This window comes from Carettochelys insculpta, chromosome 15 (assembly GCF_033958435.1).
Source record: "Carettochelys insculpta isolate YL-2023 chromosome 15, ASM3395843v1, whole genome shotgun sequence".
In the NCBI taxonomy this organism is placed as follows: Eukaryota; Metazoa; Chordata; order Testudines; family Carettochelyidae; genus Carettochelys; species Carettochelys insculpta.
Window position 1 is genome coordinate 8348245 of NC_134151.1, and position 19478 is coordinate 8367722.

At 40.8% G+C, this 19478-nt stretch overlaps 1 protein-coding gene across 2 annotated transcripts in view; it reads left to right on the top strand.

Annotated features, from left to right (window-relative positions):
* Positions 1-19478, top strand: part of SLIT3 (slit guidance ligand 3) — a 738435-nt gene that overhangs the window by 584089 nt on the left and 134868 nt on the right. For both annotated transcript variants that reach the window (XM_075009368.1, XM_075009369.1), the window contains 2 exons: positions 11624-11787; positions 16369-16501. In XM_075009368.1, coding sequence (XP_074865469.1) covers positions 11624-11787; positions 16369-16501 — 297 coding nt within the window. The remainder of the gene's footprint in view (positions 1-11623; positions 11788-16368; positions 16502-19478) is intronic.

Genomic DNA, 19478 nt, shown 5'->3' on the forward strand with positions numbered 1-19478 from the left:
GCATGCATGGGAGATGGGGTCATTGTGGCCTGGCACTCATGTGGCCTGGTCACTGTAAGCTCATATCAGCACTGGGACTCCATGCACCAGGTTGAAACACCAGGAACAGGAAGCTGGGCCCAACTCCAAAGGACAGATGAGTTTGGAAAGGGCTCACTCTTCACCCATACCACCTTGGGACTTCAGGTTCATGGTTGCGTAGGTTCAGATTCAGAGTTTGGCCCAGATCCCAAACACCTCTGTGCAGGCCTGTTGTTGTCCCACAGGTTAAGAGAATTTGTTAGTTGCAAAATCAAAGTGCTTGAATGTTCAGGTGAGGAGAACTTAAAACCATCTTCTTTTTTCCTTTAATTCAGTGAAAGAGGTGATCTGAAGAATTTAGAATCTCTGTGGCTGCGTTAGTGTTTCCACGCTCAGTTTGCGCAGACAGAAAGCAGAGAGAAGGCTTGTTCTTTTTTCAAAATAACTAAAACACCTGAATGTCAAAAAAATTGTTCTTTAAAATACACCTACACCAGGAATTTATCTACGCCAAAAAGAAAGCAGAGCTCAGTTCCCGTTGGACTTGAATTTGCATACCCCAGCCTAAACATTGGGAAAAGTTCCCAAGGTTTTTCTATATTATTTCCAACTTTTCTTCTTACGTATTTTCTGGGTTATTTGTCTTAGTGTATCTATTTTCATACAAGTACACACTGTTAAATATAGAGGAGTCTGGTCTGTGCTTCCAGCTGTGAATGGGAAACTGGCATAACTGTTAATGGAAGGTGTCCACTTAATCCTCTTCACTTTGTGCTGAAAATACACCCTAACTAGCCAAACAAAACAAATTCTGTGCTGCCATGGCATTTTTTGGCTTCAAAAGTAACCTCTGTGGTGTTTACTTGTTTTAAACAAGGTGTGTTGGTTTGTCTGGAAGGGTTGTAGAGCAGAGGTCTTGACGTGTTTTGTTGCTCCTCCCTTCATTTTGATTGTGTCTTCTTGTTTTTAATAGTTGGTTCATGCTGTGGCATCACACTCTTTGGTTGGAGGGGGAGGGACATACACACAACCCTCCTAAAAGTCATCCTACAGATTGAAGGACAGGGACACTAACTATAGTGAAATTCATTTTCACTGCTCACCATTTGCATTGCTCTTTCTCCTATATTGGTAAACCCATACCTTATAAAATCTAGTACTTCGCATGTGCTTTTCTCCCCCTTTTGCTGCCAGTTCTAGCCTTGTCTGCCAGTTTCTCTGCTTCTTTCAGTTGCCTACACACTTCCTTCCATACACACTTGTGCATGGAGTGATGATCTTAAACCTGATCATGTGAAGCTACAGACTAACTTGGCTCTCCGTCTCATCTTCCACTAGTCCACAAGGATCACATCCTTTTAAGTCTCTCAAAAACTCACCTCTGCTATAAGCTTACGGTGAATCTATTCAACTGTTTAATGGTTCCCTCAGTTGTTTCCCTTTTCTAGTCACTGTGTGCTTGTATGTTCTTATATTTGACTTCAGTGCAGGGACCACCCCTCATTTACTGACTGTTAAATGTCATCAAAGCAGCTAGCTTACCATGTGTTCTAAAATAGAAGGTAAGAGCACTTCCCAGGACAGGTAGATACGCATGTCTTCAGAGAACTATCCACAACTCCAAAATCTCTCTGTTGAGAGGTAACTGCTTATTTAGTCCCCATGATTTTATATGTACACTTGGGATTATATTTTCAAATATGCATTACTTTGCACTGTCAACAATGAACTTCATCTGTCATTTTGTTGTCCAGTCACCTTGTTTTGTGAGATCTTTTTGTACCTCTTCACAGTCTGCTTTGAACTTAAGTGTGTTGAGCAGTTTTATGTCACCTGCAGATTTTTCCACCTCACTGTATAACCCTTTCTGCAGATCATTAATGAATAAATTGAAGAGGAACGGTCCCAGTGTGAATCCCTAGGAGACACCAAGCATTACCTGTCTCCATGCTGAAAGCTGACCAATTATTCCCACCCTTTTGTTTCCTGTCTTTTACCAGTTACCAGTACATGAAAGGGCCTTTCCTCTTATCTGATGACAGCTTACTTTGCTTAAGAGCTTTTGCTGAGGGACCTTGTCAAAGGCTTCCTGGAAATCTGCATACACTTTATCTACTGAATCCCCCTTATCCATGTGCTTTTTGACGCCCCTCAAAGAATTCAAGTCGATGAGTTAGATGATTTTCCTTTACAAAAACCACGTTGACTTTTACACAACAAATTATGTTCATCTGTTTGTTTGGCAATTCTGTTCCTTACTATAATTTCAACCAGTTTGTCCAGTACTGCAGTTACAGGCCCATAATTGCCAGGATTGCCTGTATATCCCTTTTTTAAAAAATTGGCATCACACTTGCTATCCTCCAGTCATATCACTTGGAGTCATGTCATTTGGATACATACCTTGTGTACCCTTATGGAAACAAGTAGAGTTGCATCCACACTAGTCACTGTGGTGCGTAGCTACCTGCACCAGTAACAGCCTTGGGTAGGGGAGGGCAGTGGGGAGCTACTGGAGCCTTTCACTGCATTGGGGAAAAGCTCTGGCAGCAAGGAGGCTGGAGTACACTACACTGCTACAAATAGCAATGTAGGGATAGTAGGCGTTGCTTGGTCTTGCGAAGAGCATTGTGGGATATATACCATAGGATCCAGGTATGCAGGCCCCTCTCCTCTTTTTACCTTCACTGTCTACTCTGCTTTGTATCTATGCTAGCAAAGTATGCACTTTACATGGTGCCATCAGTGCAGTTACACCTTTTCGTGAAAAATGAGGAGTTGTTGTTTTTCCCATTCTTTGTTTCATAACAGCATTCCATTATGAGTGATTGTGTTTGTATCCTGATTCTGCTAGAGTTTAAATATTACTTTCTGGCTTGGAGAGTTCAGTTCATTGACCATCCTATTTAGACCAAAATGTGAGCATTAATCAGTGTGTATATTTCACATTTTTGTCATTTATTAATGCAAAACTGTGAACCACTCCATTTCACATTCATTTTATAATAGCGACATACAAACTAACATTTTTCCATGTTTTAATTTGGGAAACTCTGTCTTTTGCCTCATGCACCAGATAAAAAATAACGTTGTTACCTTTTGCTTATGGACACTATAATTAATATTATCAGTATTATCAGAAAGTAAACCATTCCAAAAATAGCACTCAAAAGAATGGTTTCCTGGAGGGAGAGCACGTATGTCCATTTTTTGTGTTCTTGCAAAAGCATAACTGATTTTATGATTTCTTATGGCCAGCTGGATAATTAAATAAATAAATATTTAGATTCCCGCTTTTTAAGTGTGCATGCACTTCTGTAGACCCAGTCTTAATGTATGTATTTAAATACCTAGGCCAGCATGTTTACCCACAGTGGGCATTGCATGAATTAAACATGTAAAGAATGTGCACTTGCACAATACTAAGTTTGCAGCGTAGATTTTAGGGTGTTTCGATTATCAAGACTGACTACAATTTGGAATTCTTCCTTTTAAATAATTCTGCTTCCATAGATCTTTGCTAATTCTAATGAAGGCATGTCTGGTTGACTTGTTATTTTTTTCAAGGACTCTGTTGACCCCTGCTATAAAGATACTGTTGAATCTTGGAAACCTTATAATGGTCACCTTTGCCAAACGTGTGATTGCCCTGTTTCAATGTGAGTGGCCATAATTAGCTGTAGAAAATCTGATCGTTTAGTTTTAAAGCACTTCAACTGTCAAACTGTACTGTTTGTGATCCGGAAAGGCCCAATTTAATAGCCTCAGTCAAACTCTGTTCTAACGCTGTTGCAATTTATTGTCTGTTCCAGAATTTGAAATTATTTGTCATCGGAAATAATTTTGAATCATGAAGCTTTTGTTCTATGTGATGCTTAGATATCATAGACCTAATTGTCCTGCCAAGTGGCATCATCATATTTCCATGGAAACAGCTTGAGTTGTTTTGGTACCAAAATATACAGTTTTCTAGTATAATTATATGATGTATCTCAAAAGGGATTAGTGAAAGGATCAGTATATTTGGAAAAATACTAAGTTTAATTAATTAATTGGTATTTATTGCCCTCTTCCCGATGTATAATTCATGCTTCCTCAGATAGTAACATTAAGTAAAGATTAGGTCATTGTTTCTGCTATTGACTATGCAATAACATATATTACAAATTTTCCTCCATAAACAAAAGTTACACTTGCATATTTGAATTTAAGCATAAAATTTGGACTGGAACCAGATTTGGACTTTGCCAGTCTTCCTGGGTGTTTGGATTCAAGGTTTTGGAATTGTCCCATCTCATACTTACAATAAATGGAAGAATCTGAAGGCTTGGGTTACATTTAACTTTATGAAATCACATAAAACAGACACCACCTTGCTATTTAGTTTTCAGCACTGTGAGTACCATGCCAAGTTAGTTTATAATAGTGTTTATTTTTAAAAAGAAAAGTAATTAAATAAAATCATCAGGAGATTCTTAGATAATGTGAAGCATGAATATATGTTCTCCGTGCCAGAAACGATATGAAGAGTGACATTCACTCCTGAGCAGAGAGACTGCTCAAGACTGTTGCATCATTAGCCCTCAGAATTAAATTTATGTGGCAGAGAAGTGGCAAGAGGCTAGCTGCTGTCTCTAAATAGAGGTGAATTTCACCTAGAGAAAACTGGACTGTGCATCACTAGGTCACAAAATGCCAGAGTTGGTCTGCTTTTGGTTTTCGCCGGCTACATAATTCCTAGAAAATCTAAGAGGGTAACTTTATCCAGTGTACCTAATCCTTGATCCTGCTAGCTGATATGCCTGGGGGGACCAGTGAAGTCACATAGCGCCTCTGTAACTTCAGTGAGCTCCAGAAGGGACCAAAGAAACTCTGAGCTTGGATCACCTTGCAGAAATTAAAGAATGTCCTCAGTCCTAGCTCCATTTCTGCAAACTTGCTCAGCCATACCATGTCCTGACAAATGTGTGGGGGAAATTTAAACTCTTCCTCTAGCCATTACTTTTCTCTGGATACTAGTTTATAGAATCATAGAACACTAGGACTGGAAGGGACCTCGAGAGGCCATCGAGTCCAGCCCCCTGCCCCAATGGCAGGACCAAGTACTATCTAAACCATCCCTGATAGACATCTATCTAACCTGTTCTTAAATATCTCCAGTGATGGAGATTCCACAACCTCCCTTGGCAATTTATTCCACTGTTTGACTGCCCTGACAGTTAGGAACCTTTTCCTAATGTCCAACCTAAACCTCCCTTGCTGCAGTTTAAGCCCGTTGCCTCTTGTTCTTTCCTCAGAGGCCAAGAAGAACAAGTTTTTTCCTTCCTCCTTATGACTCCCTTTTAGATACCTGAAAACCACTATCATGTCTCCCTTCAATCTTTTCCAAACTAAACAAGGCCAATTCTTTCAACCTTTTTTCATAGGTCACATTCTTTAGACCTTTAATCATTCTTGTCGCTCTTTTCTGGACCCTCTCTAATTTCTCCACATCTTTTTTGAACTGTGGTGCCCAGAACTGGACACAATACTCCAGCTGAGGCCTAACCAGTGCAGAGTAGAGCGGAAAAATGACTTCTTGTGTCTTGTTCACAACACACCTGTTAATGCATTCCAGAATCATGTTTGCTTTTTTTGCAACAGCGTCACACTGTTGACTCATATTTAGCTTATGGTCCACTATAATCCCTAGATCCCTTTCTGCTGTAGTCGTTCCTAGACAGTCTCTCCCCATTCTGTATGTGTGAAACTGAGTGTTCCTTCCCAAGTGGAGCACTTTGCATTTGTCCTTATTACACTTCATCCTGTTTACCTCAGTCCATTTCTCCAATTTATCCAGATCATTTTGAATTATGACCCTATCCTCCAAAGCAGTTGCAACCTCTCCCAACTTGGTATCATCTGCAAACTTAATAAGCGTACTTCCTATGCCAATATCTAAATTGCTGATGAAGATATTGAACAGAACTGGTCCTAAAACAGACCCTTGCGGAACCCCACTTGTTATACTTTTCCAGCAAGATTGAGAACCGTTAAGCACTACTCTCTGGGTACGGTTATCCAGCCAGTTACACATCCACCTTATAGTAGCCTCATCTAAATTGTATTGGCCTAGTTTTTTTATAAGAATATCATGAGAGACCATATCAAATGCTTTACTAATGTCTAGGTAGACAACATCTACCGCTTCTCCCCTATCCACAAGGCTCATTATCCTATCAAAGAAAGCTATCAGATTAGTTTGACAAGATTCATTCTTTACAAACCCATGCTAGCTGTTTCCTATTACCTTACCACCTTCCAAGTGCTTGCAGATGATTTCTTGAATTACCTGCTCCATTATCTTTCCTGGCACTGAAGTTAAGCTGACTGGCCTGTAGTTTCCTGGGTTATTCTTATTCCCCTTTTTATAGATGGGCACTATATTTGCCCTTTTCCAGTCTTCTGGAATCTCTCCTGTCTCCCATGATTTTCCAAAGATGATAGCTAATGGCTCAGATACCTCCTCTATCAGCTCGTTGAGTATTCTAGGGTGCATTTCATCAGGCCCTGGTGACTTGCAGACATCTAATTTTCCTAAGTGATTTTTAACTTGTTCTTTTTTTATTTCAACTTCTAACCCTACCCCTTTCCCACTAGCATTCACTATGTTGGGCATTCCTTCATCAGACTTCTCAGTGAAGACCAAAACAAAGAAGTCATTAAGCATCTTTGCCATTTCCAAGTTCCCTGTTACTGTTTCTCGCTCCTCACTGAGCAATGACCCTACCCTGTCCCTCGTCTTCCTCTTGTTTCTAATATATTTATAAAAAGCCTTCGTGTTTCCCTTTATGCCTGTAGCTAGTTTGAGCTCATTTTGTGCCTTAGCCTTTCTAATCTTTCTCCTGCATTCTTGTGTTGTTTGCCTATATTCATCCATTGTAATTTTTCCTTGTTTCCATTTTTTATACAATTCCTTTTTTGTTTTGAGATCATGCAAGATCTCCTGGTTAAGCCAAGGCCGTCTTTTTCCATATTTTCTATCTTTCCTACACAGCGGGATAACTTGCTTTTGGGCCCTTAATAATGTCCCTTTGAAAAACTGCCAACTCTCCTCAGCTGTTTTTCCCCTCAGTTTTGCTTCCCATGGGACCTCACCTACCAGTTCTCTGAGCTTACCAACATCTGCCTTCCTGAAATCCATTATGTCTGTTTTTCTGGTTTCCCTTCTACCCTTCCTTAGGATTGTGAACTCTGATTTGATGACCACTTTCACCCACGCTGCCTTCCACCTTCAAGTTCTCTACCAATTCCTCCCTATTTGTTAAAATCAAATCTAAAACAGCTTCCCCATGGTAGCTTTTTCAACCTTTTGGAATAAAAAATTGTCTCCAATACAATCCAAGAACTTACTGGATAGTCTGTGTCCTGCTGTATTAGTTTCCCAACATATATCTGGATAGTTGAAGTCCCCCATCACCACCAAATCTGGGCCCTGTTTGACTTCGTTGGTTGTTTAAAAAAAGCCTCATCCACTTCTTCCATCTGGCTAGACAGCCTGTAGTAGACGCCTAGCAGGACATCACCCTTGTTTTTTTACCCCTCTTTTTCTAACCCAGAGACTCTCAACACGTCCATCTCCTATGTCCATCTCCACCTCAGTCCAAGTGTGTACATTTTTAATATATAAGGCAACACCTCCCCCTTTCTTCCCTGTCTATCCTGCCTAAGCAGGCTGTACCCTTCAATACCAACATTCCAATCATGTGTATTATCCCACCAAGTTTTTGTGATGCCAACAATGTCATAGTTATATTTATTTATTAGCACTTCCAGTTCTTCCTGCTTATTACCCATACTTCTTGCATGTTTACCCACTAAAACTGACAAATCACAGAGTGATAGAAATGTGGGGATAGAAGGAACTTCAAAGTCAGCAAGTCCTTCCCCCTCTTCCATGTCAGGGCTAAGTAAATCTAGACCATCCCTGACAGGTGTTTGTCCAATTTGTTTTTAAACACATCCAGTGTGGGGAACTCTACAACCACACTTGGAAGTCTTTCCCAGAGTTTAACTCCTAGAGTTAGAAAGTTTTTTCCTAATATCTTATCTAAATCTCCCTGGCAGTAGCTTTAGCTACTGGTCCTACCTTCAGTAGAAAAGTAGAACAGTTCATCACTGTAGTCTTTATAACAACCATTTATATATTGGAAGACATTTGAAAGATTGCCTTTGGTTTTCTTTTGTCAAGACTAAACTTGGCCAGTATTTTCAACCTTTCCTCTTACATCAGCTTGTCTAAACCTTTTATTACTTTTGTTCCTCTCCTCTGGGATCGTCCTAGTTTCTTCACATCCCTTCTTAGGTCCTCAAAATTTCACACACTATTCCAGATGGGGCCTCACCAGAGCCAAGTAATGCAGGGCAGTTACCTCCTGTGTCTTACATACAACACTTCGGTTAATATAACCCATAATCACATTTTTTTCTCCAGCTGCATCCATTGCTGATCCTTACTCAGTTTGTCATCTTCTGTAAGCCCAGATCCTTTCAGTGGTACTACCATCTAGACAGTTATTTCCCATGTTGTATCTTTGATTCAGCATTCCTAAGTGACTTACTTTGCACTTGTCTTTAATGGATTTTATCTTGATGAATTCAGACTAATTCTCCAATTTTTGAGGTCATTTTGAATTTTAAACTTGTCCTCTGAGGTGCTTGTTAACCCCTCTGCCATCTGCACATTTTGTAAGCGTACTCTTTACTCCATTATCCAAGTCATCAATGTAAATATTGAATAGTACAAACCCAAGACTGACCATGTGGGATCCCAATGGGCACACCTTTGCAATACGTCAACAAATCATAGTAACTACTCTTCTCCTCTCTATTCTACTATTCTCCGAGAAACACATTATTTGTTCATAGAGTCCACTGCCAGTTTTGGAGTGTTTTTTTTCTTGAGATTTATGGGTGAACGTGGCTCAAACTTCTCACAGGCAATATAGCAAGTGGCCTGTGGATCGTTTGTTGCCCTGGCTTTGGAGGTTTAAAAATTTGTCTCCTGGAAACATTGTTTTTGGCAAGGTAAGTCCATTTGGAAAATATACTGGGCAGCCTGTCTAGGAACCTATTATTAGTGAAAGAAAATGGAAACCAGCTTAGGATGAAAATAACCAGAAATGCATTGAGTCTTTCTTTGCCTGTCTTACCTGAGAAAAGATGTTTGTTTATGACTTCATTTCCTCCTCATTTTGAGTCCTCCTTATTGACAGTGAAGTGATTATTGGAGACAAAGAAGGTTGGGGTTGTGATAGCTGAACCACATTTTGCTGAGTTTCTTTTGCCTTTTTTGCTCTAAATATAACTTTCAATGGTTGGTGGTAGGCCAACTTGTAATTACACAGCCATTGCTCTGACTTGTTGCTAGTATTAGGATTTGTTTTGCTAAAAATGTTACCCACATTTCTAAGAACAGTTGTACACCACACAGATAGTATGCGGTTTGACCTAACACAGCCGGGGTATTGGTATGATTATTTGTTTTCCCCACAGTTCACTCAGATATTTTATGAGATTCCATGGAAATCTAAAGGAAGAATGATTGGATTAAAACCATGATATAACTTTGTTTAACTGGGACATCAGATTTTTGGGAGCATGTAGGCTATCGAAGGCCTCCCTAGTCTCCATGTCGTCAGTTCCAGTTAAATCTACATGCTTGCTGCATTAATTAGACCTTAAAATTCCTGCTGCCTCCATGGAGATCTCTTGTCCAAAAAAGGAACTGCATGGATTTTTCCCCTCTGGCTGAGAATGTATTCACTCGAATATTCTCATAGTTCACAGGGCACCCTGAGGATTCCCTAGCTTTCATCTTGGGCCCTTCATTTTACAACTATGGGGACAGTGGTAAGCTGAATGTTCATTCTCCTTTCCCCAGGTGGTATTTCACAAACTGAAAGCCACTGCTGCTTTTCTTAGGTCGGATGGTTTTCCTTTCGCAGGAACATCACTCCCTTTCCTTAGTCTGCTGTTGAGCTTAACATATATACAAATTACAGAAGTTTCAATTACTTAGCTGCGGTCTCTGGTAACATTTATCTTCTTGAACTACCTCAGGCTGATCAATGTGGTAAATATAACACCATCGTACATTTAGCTGCTTTCCTCTGAAGGATCCCGAAATCTTTTAAGAAATATTTAGTGACTAAGGTTCTGTCAACAGTGACTTCCACAATGGTGTTAGAGATACACCTGTGTTTAACAAGACAGCTGTTGTTCACGGTTCCCTAGAAATCTTGCTTGACAGTATGATTGTTGCTATTGGGAGTACATTGCTTATTCTAAAAACTGTCATCCAAAACTGTAATATAGATATACAAATCTTAGGCAGTTTATCTAATGGTCTCATATCATAAATTGTTACCATGCTAGGATAGCCATGTTCAGTGTTACAATAGGACTGCATTTAAAAGATATTGCACAATTTGTGACAACATAAGGTGCATACTTCACAATACCTGTGAAGCAGGTAAGTACTGTAGTATCACAGCCTTTTCTAGATTATTAAAATCTTTCACACCAAAGGCTTATCTACAGTGAAAGTACATACCTCTCTTCCCCAGTTTTAACCATATAATTGTGCTTGTACCAGTATAGTTTATTTCTTTATTGGAAAGGGAATAAGTTATACCAATAGGGCTACGTCTACACGTGCACGCTACATCGAAATAGCTTATTTTGATGAATAACGTCTACATGTCCTCCAGGGCTGGCAACATCGACGTTCAACTTTGACGTTGGGCAGCACCACATCGAAATAGGCGCTGCGATGGAACGTCTACACGCCAAAGTAGCACACATCGAAATAAGGGTGCCAGGAACAGCTGCAGACAGGGTCACAGGGCGGACTCAACAGCAAGCCACTCCCTTAAAGGGCCCCTCCCAGACACAGTTGCACTAAACAACATAAGATCCACAGAGCCGACAACTGGTTGCAGACCCTGTGCATGCAGCATGGATCCCCAGCTGCAGCAGCAGCAGCCAGAAGCCCTGGACTAAGGGCTGCTGCACATGGTGACCATAGAGCCCCGCAAGGGCTGGAGAGAGAGCGTCTCTCAACCCCTCAGCTGATGGCTGCCATGGCGGACCCCGCTATTTCGATGTTGCGGGACGCGGATCGTCTACATGTGCCCTACTTCGACGTTCAACTTCGAAGTAGGGTGCTATTCCCATCCCCTCATGGGGTTAGCAACTTCGATGTCTCGCCACCTTATGTCGATTTCAACTTCGAAATAGCGCCCAACACGTGTAGCCGTGACGGGCGCTATTTCGAAGTTGGCGCCGCTACTTTGAAGTAACGTGCACGTGTAGACATGGCCTATAAGTGCATCCTCACAAGGAATTGTACCAGTATAAAACACACACCCCTAACAAGCAGTTGTACTGGTATAAAATTTATGTGTAGAATAGCTCAAAGTGAATTGTCCAGGCTTTCACTGAAAATAAGGCACAGAGCTTTGAATGGAATTGATCTGTGAATATATGGACTTTCATGGGTAATTTAATGACTTTAGTAGCTGACCATGTTCAATGTGTTAATGTCTTCTTTCCATTTCAGTAATTTGCTGTCTAATCCTTTCAACTGTAATTGCCATCTGGCATGGCTGGGGAAATGGCTGAGGAAAAGGAGAATTGTAAGTGGAAATCCACGATGCCAGAAACCTTCTTTCTTAAAGGAGATTCCTATTCAAGATGTGGCCATACAGGACTTCACCTGTGATGGTAAGGAAACTTGATGGGTCTTAGTATTTCACCACTCAACTCGTATCTCTGCTGGCTTTGCTACTGAGTCAGCACCGTGGTGTCATGATGAAAAGAGAAGTTTGTAGCAGAAATCTCAGACTTACAAACACCTCAGGAATGGAGGTTGTTCATTGCTCTGAATGTTTGTAACTGACCAAATGTTATGGTTGCCCTTTCAAAAGTTTACAATAAATGTTGACTTAATACAGCTTTAAAATTTTGCTGTGCAGAAGAAAAAGGCTGGTTTTTTGTATTTTATTAAGTAATTTATATTTAACACATTACTATGCTGTATTTTTTTAAATGTCTCTGTTGCTGCCTGATTACCTGTTTCTGGATCCAAATGAAGTGGGTAACTGACTAGTCAGCTCATAACTCTAGTTCTGCTGTATTCATGAGGAAGAGAACTGTCTGTAGTCAAATGTGAATGTTCTGTGTCACTGGGAATTGTTTTCTTGTTGTTGATTGCACCTTAGTAGACTCCCACATTCTGGGCCCCTTGCCTCCAAACCAATATATAGGGTCTTCCTTGTACTGATTGTACTGAGACTGATTTCTCTGGGTTCTTTCAGGATATACCTTTTTTCACGCGTGAATCCCCACATGCATTCAACTTCTTGCCAGGGAGTTTGATAGACAAAACAACCTTTTTCGAGAATTATGCCAGTGCAATTACTGACTTTCCATCCCATTCTCTTAACCTAAGAGGACAGTGGAAATGGTACTTGCTTGGAGAACCCACAAGGTCTAGGGGCTGTGGAGTTTCAGCAGTAATAGAATAGGAATGTAGCATTATCAGAGATTTAGCAATCAGTCAGGGAAATTTAGGAAAGTGTAATGGATGTATGTGGTCCATTATGGTCAAACTCTGACCATTGCTTCTCTGCTATGGAGGGCCTCAGGCAGAATAAGTTCATGCTGTGCTGGGTGAGGCTCTCAGCTGCAGGCTGGGGGTGGTTACCCTCCCAGCCAGGGTCCCGGGACTCACCTACAGGCTGTAGCGTTAAGCAGCAGGCAGGTAAAAGAGGTTGGCTGAGAGTGTGACCCACACCGTTCCAGGACTGCCTGAGCCCCTCCCCCATGCAACATGGCAGGGTAGGGCTGAAGCCCCCACGCATTCCTACCCACACTTCTTATGAATTGCTGTCCCCTTCCATCACTGCCAGAGCCAGAGGAAAGTACACAGCTTACCTGCCTTCCTCTCCCCCTGGCTGGAAGGGGGCAGAGGAGTGAATGACCCACACTGTGAGATTTCCTCTCACACCCTGACGGTGGTGGAAAGGGAAGAACAAGGAACATTGGTAAGAATTAGGGAAGGTTCAGCCCCCATCCTTGCCATCACCCCACATCCCCTCCCCTGACTCCTGTACCCCCATATTCCCACCCCCTTCTCTGAGCCCTTCCCCACCCCACACACCAATATACACCCCAGGCTCCTTCCACTTCACTGTAAATTTCTTACAGGTGCTGTAATATTGCACCTCTCCAGCCTCCTGTCCTGTGCCCCGCACCCCCGAGGGGTGAGGGGGGATAATGCAATGGGACCTGTAAGAAATTAAAGTTACTTTAACCCCAGCTGTTGCTACATTTGTATCATTGTAACTTCTAGAACTCTTGGACCTGAAACACAACCCCATCATGGTAAATGCTGGGCAAACAGGACAAAATGATGGTCTGTGCTTTGAGATACATTGTAGAAATACTTCAGTTGTGCTCTGTGTGGGGACAGGATCTGAGAAGATTTATGTTCTCTGTGCACTTCAATCTCCCTGTGAAGCAAATGAATAAAATAAATCACTATATGCATCTCATAGAGGTGAAGTGGACCTTGGGAGGTAATTGAGTCCAGTCTCCTGTCAGGACCAAGCACCATCCTTTACTGATTTTTTTTAAGTTTGTCCTAGACCCTTAAATGGCCTTCTCAAGGACTGAACTCACAACCCTGTGTTTAGCAGGCCAATGTTCAAATCACTAAGCTATCCCTGCCCTGATTTTTTTTGAATCTAGCCTACCCCAAACAGCCCTTTCCAGGGCTGACCCTCACAACCCTTGGTTTACAAAGCCAATGCTGTAACCACTGATCCATCCCTCACTCTTGGCAAGATTTAGTGGCAGTAATGCATTCATCTCCTTGTGGTTCAGTGCGACTGTCCAGGTGCATAAAGCTACTCTTGCACTTAATCATTTACAGGATCAGCAAATAATTTAATACAAGACACATGAGTGAGTGCAATAAACAATAGGGGGAGGTAAGTAGGGGAGACCGGGAGTTATAGTAAAAGATCCTGTGGCTATTTAGTTAAATTACATGCATATCCTTTGTGGCATAGGTCATTCCATAATAATGGGATTTTTCCCCATATTCCTCTTTCTTCTTTTCCCTACAGCATGCTTAATGCAAACCATCCCTTTACGGACATGCACACTCATGAGTGAAATTTGCTAAGAGTACTTTGCAGACCTCTAGCGGGGCTTCCAATCTAGTTTAAACCTGAAGGCTTAATCATTCACCTAGCAGACCTGTGAGTGAAAGAAAATCACCTCTGCCTCAATTAGTCTTTGCATTTGGTCTTTAAAAAAACAGAACTATCTAATGGAAACATGATCATATGGTTTATGTTTACTATTTCATTACTCAGTACGTTGAGTGTGCTAGCGTTCATAAACATTTATATTCTTCTTATCGTGATCATCTAGTGTTTCACTAAATGTTTCCTTCCATAAGCATCTTGATACTACAGTTTGCATTTTCCTAATGTTTTGTGAAGTGTGTTGTTTTTGGGGAGACTCCATGGTTTAATGCTCTTAACTTCAAAGACTTGGTTAAGTCCATGCAAACCCTGTTGTTCTTCAATTATGAGATTTAATCTGTTGCTTATGGAAGTTTGAATCCACTTTTAGGAGTATTTGGTATTTTTATGCATGCACAGATGGATTGCTAGCAATTCTGAGAGTGCAGCTCAGTTTGTTTTTTGCCTAGTTATCCTTGTCAACAACGAGGCTGTTCAATTAACATGATAAATGAAGTGCGCTGCCAACATTAAAAGTTGAAGTTTAGCATTGAAGTTACATCATGAGGAAACAAAGCTAGGTAGCTATTTAAGAAAGAATTCATTGTAAAACATAAAATAGGTCATGACTGCCTTTTGTCAAAATATGATTAAGGCTAGTAAAGTTTTCCATTTAAGCTAATTGAGGGTGAGTGTTTTGGGTGGGGACAGAAAAGGGTCTACTTAATGGATGAAGATTTGTAAAATCTCAAAAAGCTAGGCAGCTTTTGGATAAAATTTTACTTCCTTTTTGTCCCTTTAAAACAATTGCCTTCATTTTTCTGGACCGTTTTGCATCCTGATATGAGTGATCCAGTGTGTGGTCTCAGAGATGTAGCCATGTTCATCTGTATCTTCATAAAACAAAAAAGCAGTCCTGTAGCACCTAAAAGACTAACCATATTATTTATTAGCTTTTCTGGGATACACCCACTTCTTCAGATCTGGAGAACCCTGATAACTGAGAGAGAGAGAAATTTTTAAAAAGACAGAAGAAGTAAAAAGAAAAACTAATAAATCAGCTAGATAAAGCAGAAGAAACATAGGGGATGGCAGAAGAAAAAAGCCTCTGTGAGTGTCTATTAAGTTAAGAGGGATACCTGTGATCACTGCAAATCTTAAAAGTGGGGAAATTACCCTTGTAATGCATAAGATAACTGAGATCTTTGTTGAGTCCGTGGTGATGGGTATCAAACTTGAAAATAAACTCCAATTCAGATGTCTCCGTTTGTAATCTGGTGTTAAAATCCCTTTGTTTTAAAACACACACCATTAAGTGTTGAATACTATGTCTTGCCAAACTGAAATGCTCACTCACTGGTCTATGTGTATTCAGATTCTGATTTGTGTTCATTCATTCTTTGGTGAAGTGGTTGTCCAGTTTGTCCACTATCCATAGCAGAGGGGCATTGCTGGCACATGATGGCATGTATCACATTAGTAGAAGTGCAGGAAGACGAGCTGCTGATTGTGTAATTGACATTGTCTGGCCCAGTGATGGTTTCTCTAGTGTAAATATGTGGACATGTTTGGCAATGGGGTTTGCTGAAAGGAAAGGTTCCAGAAGCATTACTGTGTTGTGGTGTCTGGTTGCCAGTGAGAATTTTTCTGAGGTTGGGTGGCTGTCTGTAGGAAAGAACAGGCCTGTCACCTAGAGCCTGTGAGACTGCAGCATCATGTTCCACTATATGCACTGGAGGGGGTTGAGTTGGGGCTGTAGATGATAACAAGTGATCTTCTGTTATTAACGTTCTTGGGCCTATCTAGAAGTAGCTGGTTTCCAGTATGTGGTGTTAAATATTAGTGGCCAATTGACAATCCAACTATTGCAGGCTTATGGATGTCCCTGTTTTGTACCAGATGCAAGCAATTGTCTCTGAAGCGAGTCCTCCTATGTTTCTGGCGTATGCATCTGTGAGCTAATTATCCCTCTGCATGCCATTTTTCAAAAGAAACATGGTTGGTTTCCTTCCCAAATATCAGGGTCCTCATGTCCTTTCTCCCTCTGCAGGTAATGATGAAAGCAGCTGTCTGCTCTCTCCTCGTTGTCCTGATCAGTGTACCTGCATGGACTCAGTGGTACGCTGCAGTAACAAAGGGCTACGCATCCTCCCCAAGGGCATCCCCAAGGATGTGACTGAGCTGTAAGTTACTTTTTACATTGCTTCTTTCAGAAGAAAAGGGGACTAGATACTGTGCTAGCTAAGATCAATGGAAATTTGCTGTCGACTTCAGAGAATGAATCATTGTCCTTTGAAACTTTCCTTACCTTTTTGATAGTTCTGGCCCTTTTTTCATGGCTAGGTAGGCTGTAATTCCCTATGTTACTCTCAACAGAGATGAGATGTCATTTAAAATCATACACACACCATGTATTCATTTATAGTCATTCTGTATGTGGGGAGTGAATGAATAAATCAATACTGAGTAATATATAGTGCATTTTCAGCAGCTTGAGTTCACAACGGACAGTTTGAAAGAGCTTTGGAAACTATGTTCCTGGCATATGCATCTGTGGGCTAATTATCCCTCTGCATGACATTTTTCAAAAGAAACAGCAGGGAAAACAAACAGCGGAGTCTTTTCTTTTCTCTTTGTTTCTCATGAAATGTCTAAAATAACAGGGGTAATTAGATTAAATTGTGAAGTGACTGTGCATGAGTTGCGGGACCCATTCTAACTGTTCATTTGCAATGAATTTACACTGGTTTTTGGTTCTTTCCATGGAAAGAATTCATGATAGTGTAGGAACCGAATGGCTTTGAGGGTTAGTAGTAGGAATATAGAGCTCTTCACCTCTAGGTCACATATTGAAATCTAACCTAGGTGAGTAGTTACTGCAACTTGTTAACAGCTAATGATTGTTAACATATGAAGGTAGTTGGTTGCCATATGATTCGAGTATATGAAGTTAATCAGTCTGTTTACTACTGAACGGGCAACCATATCTGATTGACACTAATTAGCACAATATTGGAAGGAGCAAGAGAGAAAGGGAGTTGAACAGGTACTACAGTTTCCTGCTAGGCCAGGACTACACTAGACATTAAAGTTGATTGTAGATACACAATTCTAGCTATGGCAATTGTGTCACTGGAATCAATTTATCTACAATCAACTCAGCTGTCCATCCTCATTAAGGGAGAAACTTTCCCGTCAGCCTCCCTTACTTTTCACGAGATTCAAGAGTACAGGGGTCATCTGTAATTTGACTTCTCATCAGAATTTTTCCTCAGAATTCAGTTTCATGCATCCTCACTAGGCACACGGGATCAAAGCCCAGAAGACAGAACCTGACCAGGCTGATCTTCTGGGTAGTGAAGACGTGCCCTTAGCATACAACATACACCTTTCAGTGTTCAGAAGTAAAGGGGTCATAAAGAGGTCGACTGCTGACCCCAGAGAGTTTGATTTCACATGTGCCTATGAGGTGCGTGAAATCAAACCCCAAAATCAAACCTTTCCAGGCTGATCTTCCGCATAGTGAAGACATTTAGGGTTAGCCCTTCATGTTCAGTGGAGGGTATTTTGCACTACTCTCACATATAATTTTCTCAAACACCACGTGACACCTTCCCTGGGTGTCTTTTGGGGAGGATATAGCAACAGCAAACTAAAACCAAGTTGCTTTTGAAAAATCTCAGAGGATTAGTCTGCAGCTTCACAAATAACAAGCAGTCCTGTGACACCTCAGAGACTAACAAATTTATTAGGTCATGAGCTTTCGTAGGTTTTACTTTTGCACTCTAATAAATTTGTTAGCTTCTGAGGCGCCATAGGCCTGCTTGATGTTCATTTCTGAAAGAGACTGTCGATGCAAGGGCTCCCGTTAAATTGTACACATTAACTTCATAGCTCTACGTGATTAATCATAACTTACTTCTGAGTGTTCCAGTGAAGAAAAGTCTGTAGTGAGAGTGTGTGCTGTGATGTCTTGTGTAAAATATATAGGTCATGGGTGTTCTGCATAGATGCATGTTCTATGGGGAAAACAAATTGGTACCTAACTTGCTCAAGATTATTTTTAGGTTATTAAAGAAAATTCTTTGCTGAGTGAAGTATAATTCTGCTCTGAAAAGTGACTCTAATTGGAGAAATGAAACAAGACGTGTTTGTCATGTTTCAGTGATTTCTGTTCACATTTGTGCAGTTCATGGAGTAACAATATGGTTTCATCTGAAAGTCAACTTCATTCTTATCCTTCTAATGTGTCATTACCAATAGTAAAGCTTCTGCAAGCTATATTCTGCCCTCATCATACCATAAAGTCCCAGCACTTCCCTCGGGCATTATTTGTTGTCAGTGGGGAATTACACGTACCATTTCAGTTCTGTATAACTACGCAACACTTTTTTATGGTAGGAATTGTTATAATGTGTGTAATATGCTATACAGCAGTGACATGAGTTAAGTTTGTTCCTATAATGACAGCAAAATCACAAATTCCTGTGATTTGCTGTGTCCTTGTGTTTTTCTTTCCAAATGAAAGTAACAGTATGTGCTAGTACGGGGTAAGCAAAGTGGGAGGCAGGCCCCCTTGAGGGTGTAAAATTTCCTAAGCAGAGCACAGTACGATCGCCTTCTGGGTCTCAGGCTCATCCATCTCATTAAAAATGTTGAAATATGTTACTGGTTTTATGTCTGTGTAGTCACATTTATGTACCGAATAATAAAGCTTTTACATTCTACATACATATTGTCTTATATGCATCAAAAGGAGGGTTTTTTTCACATGAACATAACTGAAATTTCCATTTGGATTACATTAGACAGTTTGGGGGCACTGCTAACTGAGGACAAAACAATGGGCCCTAAGTAAAAAGTGTGCTTACCCCTGTGCTAGCACAATTACAGCATCATGGAACTAAACAGTCTAATTTACTCGAATTTGCGGTCATCTAGTTGAGCTTTGTGTTTTGAATTCAAAAGCATAGCAATGGAACTAACTCCAAACCGCACCCCTTTCCCATGGTTTCACCATGGCACTTTGCGTGTTTTGGAATGAATCAGTCTCAGCTGATTTTGTCACTTGCTGATTCTTTCAGCCAACACAAGCTGAAATGCCAATTTGTCACTAAAAACAATACCAAACATGTTTTCCTTGACATCGCTTCCTAAAGA